Source organism: Gavialis gangeticus, unplaced genomic scaffold (assembly GCF_001723915.1).
Source record: "Gavialis gangeticus isolate Ggan-Ray unplaced genomic scaffold, GavGan_comp1, whole genome shotgun sequence".
NCBI lineage: Eukaryota > Metazoa > Chordata > Crocodylia > Gavialidae > Gavialis > Gavialis gangeticus.
Genome location: NW_017729024.1, coordinates 23,102,733 through 23,105,507, shown reverse-complemented (window position 1 = coordinate 23,105,507; position 2,775 = coordinate 23,102,733). Strand labels below are relative to the sequence as shown.

Here is a 2,775-nt window from a genome sequence, read left to right as displayed (position 1 = left end):
GGTGGTGTTTTGGGGTTTTTTTTTGCCATTCGTGGTGCTGTAATTGCCCTTTTTCCATCCAGTGGACTTTAGTCTGACTTGTATAAAACTTGAAAAATGTATTTCATTCCTTCTGGTTCTCTTTGAAAGTATAATTATATCTCGGGCTATAGTTATGTTTTAGGCTTGTCACTTTATATATATTTATAGTAGGACAGTACTTCCTATCAATAGGATTGTCTGACACTTCCCATTGTAGGAAGCTGTTTTTGATTGCTTGCATCTTTGCCAAATTTTAACTGTTTCTGCTGAAATTTTCTGTGTCAGGTATCTAACTGAGACCTGAACATTTTTGGAAGGCTTCAGCTCAAAAGGTTGAGTCAGTGAGAACAATGAGGCAAAGGAAGCAGGAGTTATTTTTCCCATGTTAAAAAATTCTGGGGCCTTTCTGTTAAAAGGGATTCACACACTCAAGCCACGAAGAAATAATTTGAAATTTGGCAGGGGGAGTGTCCTTTGAGTCAGGATTTTGCATGCGTCTTCCTATACAAATCTGTCCAAACTTGGTTAAGTATGTCTTTAAAAATCACTCTTTACATATGTTAAATGGACACTTCTTTAAGTTTCATAGCTAAAATCTCTGAAAAGTACATTACCTCATGCACTATGCCATCATGTGTTGATCAGACTTAGATGTGCCATCGCAGAGGGTAAATGCATAAAGCTATGGAAACTGAGAAGGATCTTCCTTTGATTGCTGCTGTGGTATAAATACTAGAACCATTGGTCATAGTCATGTGGCAACATTCTTTTTTCAAATTAACAGGTGCTGGTCACATGGTAGAAGCAGATGTTCTTCTTCGTGGGTGCAAAGCAGAAAAGGGTGAACCGATCATGGCTCATCCTCCTGAAATGAACAGTGACAACACACTCCAGGAGTGGCTACAAGAGATTCTGAACACTGATAAAGGCATCAAACTGGATTTTAAGAGGTATATAGAAAAGATTATATAGGCTATATTATTATAGATTATATATATTAATAGATTATATAGGCTATATATATAAATGATTATAACTGAGTGTGTATTGCTGATAGTGTCCATTATAGAACAAATTTCTATTTACAAAACTTCTATTAATGGTAGTCTAGTGTAATATACAGTGATACAATGTAAGGGTTACTGAAATGTATTACTGTTAGAAATGATTAATTCCAATCTGTACCCAAACTTTGCTTTCGGATTAATTATTTTGTACCATATAGATATTTTTAAATTGAAATGTACTAATTTTTATTAATTGATGCAGTGAAGCTCTTGATGCCAAGGTTTTATGATATTTTAGACTGCCTATACTTTTATCATAAGGAATAAACTAATTACTAAATAGTAAATATTGCTTTGTAGTAATTATTGCATATTATGGACAGAGTTGGTAGCCTCACCAACAGTTAACACTATCCTTTCTAATACCTAGTTTTGTAACTTTGGCAAACCTTAATCACTTAGACTGAAAGTTTTATGTAAGATGTCTGCCTCAGGCTGAATTATTTTAAAGGTTCAGCAAAAATAGTTCAGCATTTTGAGCTCAAGAGGGAAAATAACTTGTTTTGACTATATTGAAAATTTCTTACAACTTAAGTTGAACCTTGATTTTTTTTTTTTTTTTAGAGTAGGAATTTGAAATTTGGCTTTTGAGTCAGGGGTGTACCTTTTGCTGTTCTTATGAAAACCTGCCATAATTTTTCCTATTATAAGGTTCTGGGGTTTGGTCATACACAATAGAGATTTGTTAAAAATTGATAGCTTTATTCTTTAGGTACTGTCTGTGCTTAGCCCGCTTTTACCTTCTGCAACACAGAAGAACTTCCCCTGCAGTAGTAGGATTGAGAGCAGGGAGACTCTGTAGCAGGGGTGCTCAACCTCTGGGCCACAGGCCAGGTTCAGCCCCCAGAGCTGTCATCTGGCCCACAAGGTTCCCCACAGATCCATGAATTTGTTTCCCTGGCTGCCAAAGGGAGACTTGCGAGCCAGATACTGCAGCCCTGTGCACTGTATTGAGCAATGTAAAGCCCAGTCCTGGCGCACAGGGCCATGTGGGGGCTTCATGGGCCTAATCCTGAAGTGTAGGGCTGGGTAGGGGAGCCATGGGGCCTAATAATGGCACACAGGGCGCCAGGGCCTAATCCTGGCATGTGGGGCCTGGACCCAGAGCAGGGCCTTATCCAGTGGACTAGCCCCATGCCAGTCATTTGGCTTGCAAGGCCAGAATCACTCTGGATCAATAATTCTCAAATTAGGGTGCTGTGGCAATTTGGGATGTCTTGTGATCCTTTCCAGGGTGCTGTGGGGTACCATGAAATGTTAGCACTATTAGGTGTGAAAACATGATTCACAAGATCAAACCAGAGATTTCAAATAATAATCCATTGTGTTAAATCATTCTGTCCTGTTGTGATCTTTCTGAGTTCTTTGCAGCAGAAGAATCGTGTTATTGTTTTTCTGTAGTCAAAAAGGAAGTGGAAACTAAAAGCTGGGATTTTCCATGATGTGATTTGTCTCATTTGGGGTACCTTGTTTAGAAAAAGATTGAGAACCACTACTCTAGACTTCTTAATTCCTCCCCACTTCCCATCACCTGCTGACACTCAGGCAGTATAGCGGTGAAAGAGAAACCAGGCTACTCCAAATGTGGAAGGGTCTAGAGAATGGAAAGAGGGGATTGGAGGAACTAGGTGGCAGTGAGGAAGCAGAAGGAACAGGAATGGGGCAGGGTGGCTAATCCGTGGCACAG

General features: G+C 39.2%; 1 protein-coding gene across 1 annotated transcript in view; it reads left to right on the top strand.

Annotated features, from left to right (window-relative positions):
• The window catches only part of FAM151B (family with sequence similarity 151 member B), a 50,638-nt gene that overhangs the window by 9,212 nt on the left and 38,651 nt on the right, over positions 1–2,775 (top strand). The window contains exon 3 of the mRNA XM_019516951.1: positions 806–971. Within this exon, the coding sequence (XP_019372496.1) occupies positions 806–971 (166 nt within the window). The remainder of the gene's footprint in view (positions 1–805; positions 972–2,775) is intronic.